Here is a 1,602-nt window from a genome sequence, read left to right on the forward strand (position 1 = left end):
GGGCAGCTCGGGGTGACCCTCCCGGGCAGCGCCCGCCGACCCTCACCTGGCACGGAGTCCGAGAGCTGCTCCCAGCTGCTCCGCACGTCCCCGGTCCAGTGGCCGCCCCAGCGGCCGTGGCCCGCGAAGGTTGAGCGAGAGATCACGAAGGGGCGTGTCCCCCGGGCCTTCACCAGCGCCCTGCGGGGGCCGGGGGCAGCGGGGAGCAGAGCGGGCTCAGCGGCCTCTCTGAGCCGCCGGGCGCCTTGGTGTCCGGGCCGGCCAGGCCTCCCGTCAGCCACCCGGGTGCCGGGCCAAGGCACGGGCTGACCGGGCTGAGGCTGCGCTGCCCCCGCACCCCGAAGTCCCAAGCTGGGCCCCACCTGTGGGAGGCGGAGGCTTCCGTCAGGCCGTAGAGGTTGTGCAGGTTGTAGTGTGTGGAGAGCAGCTGGCGGCTGGAGGCGCAGATGGTGGCCGCCTGGAGGCTGCCGCCAGCCACTCCTGGGAGAGCGGCCCTGTCAGGTGCCTCTGGGTGCCCGGCCCCTGGCCCCGCGACCCGCTGTCCTGCCTCGCCCAGGGGGCCCCCGGGCCGCACGCCAGGGTACCTTCCTCGGAACCCCGCCCCCAGCCCTCAGAAACGCGAGCCGCGCGCCCCAGACCCGAGAGGAGCCGCAGGCGCACCGGGCAGGTAGGGCGGGCGCTCCAGCTCGCTGTCGGGGCAGCCGTCCAGGGAGCCCTTCACGAAGTTGGACGGCTCGTTCATGTCCTGCGGAGAGGCCCGGTGTGGGCGCCGGCCGGGCAGGGGCTGCCGCCCACCCGCGGAGACCCCCACTCACGATCCACATGCCGTCGAAGGGCACCTGCGCGTGGAACTCGGCCACCATGTCCTGCCACCAGTCCCGGGCCTCGGGGTTGGTGAAGTCGGGGAAGGCGCAGGGGCCTGGCCACACCTGGAGCAGAGGCCCGGGGGTGGGGGGGCAGGCTGGCGGCCGCTGCGGGACACCCCGCTGGCCCCACCGGCAGACAAAGGCCCGAGGCCGGAATGGGCCCTCCCGGGCGTCCCCTGCGCTGGGCAAGCCCTGGGTCGGGGCCAGGCTCTGCTGGGTGCCGGGGGGCCTGGCCGAGGGTGCCAGGCTGCCCAGAAGCCGCGGGCCGAGGCGGGCTCCGGGGCTTGGCGACACCCAGGCATCCCCCTGGGCGCCCGCCGCGCCCGCGCACCTTCCCGATGAGCGGCTGGCCCGTGGCGTTGGTGATGAAGACGCCCCTCCGCAGCCCCTCGTCGAACGGCCTGTAGCTCCCGGGGGGCCCTGAGCTGCTGATGGCGGGGTCCTGGGGGCCAGAGCGATGGTCGGGGGAGGGAGGCCCAAGCCCGCGGCGCTGGGCGGTGGCCGCTGCTGGGCAGGGCGCCCAGCCGCATCTCTCCTGCTCAAGTCGGGGTCCCGTGGGCCACAGCAACCTCCCCTGAGATGAACGAGACCCTGCGCCCACCGCCCTCGGGCCGCGGCCTCAGGAAGGGCCAGGACCAGGCCTCGCCAAGGTGTCGGGGTGGACAGCTGACCTCAGCCCCCTGCTCTGGCCGGGGATGCTGTGTCCCGCCCCTCCCCACGAGGGCGCTGGCCTCCC

The 1,602-nt window shown here is 75.3% G+C and overlaps 1 protein-coding gene across 1 annotated transcript in view; it reads right to left on the minus strand.

The window, feature by feature from the left end:
- Positions 1–1,602, minus strand: part of GAA (glucosidase, alpha; acid) — an 8,361-nt gene that overhangs the window by 3,730 nt on the left and 3,029 nt on the right. The window contains exons 2-6 of the mRNA XM_012734567.1: positions 1,198–1,484; positions 816–929; positions 661–745; positions 363–480; positions 28–180 (exon numbers count right to left, since the gene is read on the minus strand). Coding sequence (XP_012590021.1) covers positions 28–180; positions 363–480; positions 661–745; positions 816–929; positions 1,198–1,484 — 757 coding nt within the window. The remainder of the gene's footprint in view (positions 1–27; positions 181–362; positions 481–660; positions 746–815; positions 930–1,197; positions 1,485–1,602) is intronic.

Source organism: Condylura cristata, unplaced genomic scaffold (assembly GCF_000260355.1).
Source record: "Condylura cristata isolate star-nosed mole 26May11 unplaced genomic scaffold, ConCri1.0 scaffold00060, whole genome shotgun sequence".
Lineage (NCBI taxonomy): Eukaryota > Metazoa > Chordata > Mammalia > Eulipotyphla > Talpidae > Condylura > Condylura cristata.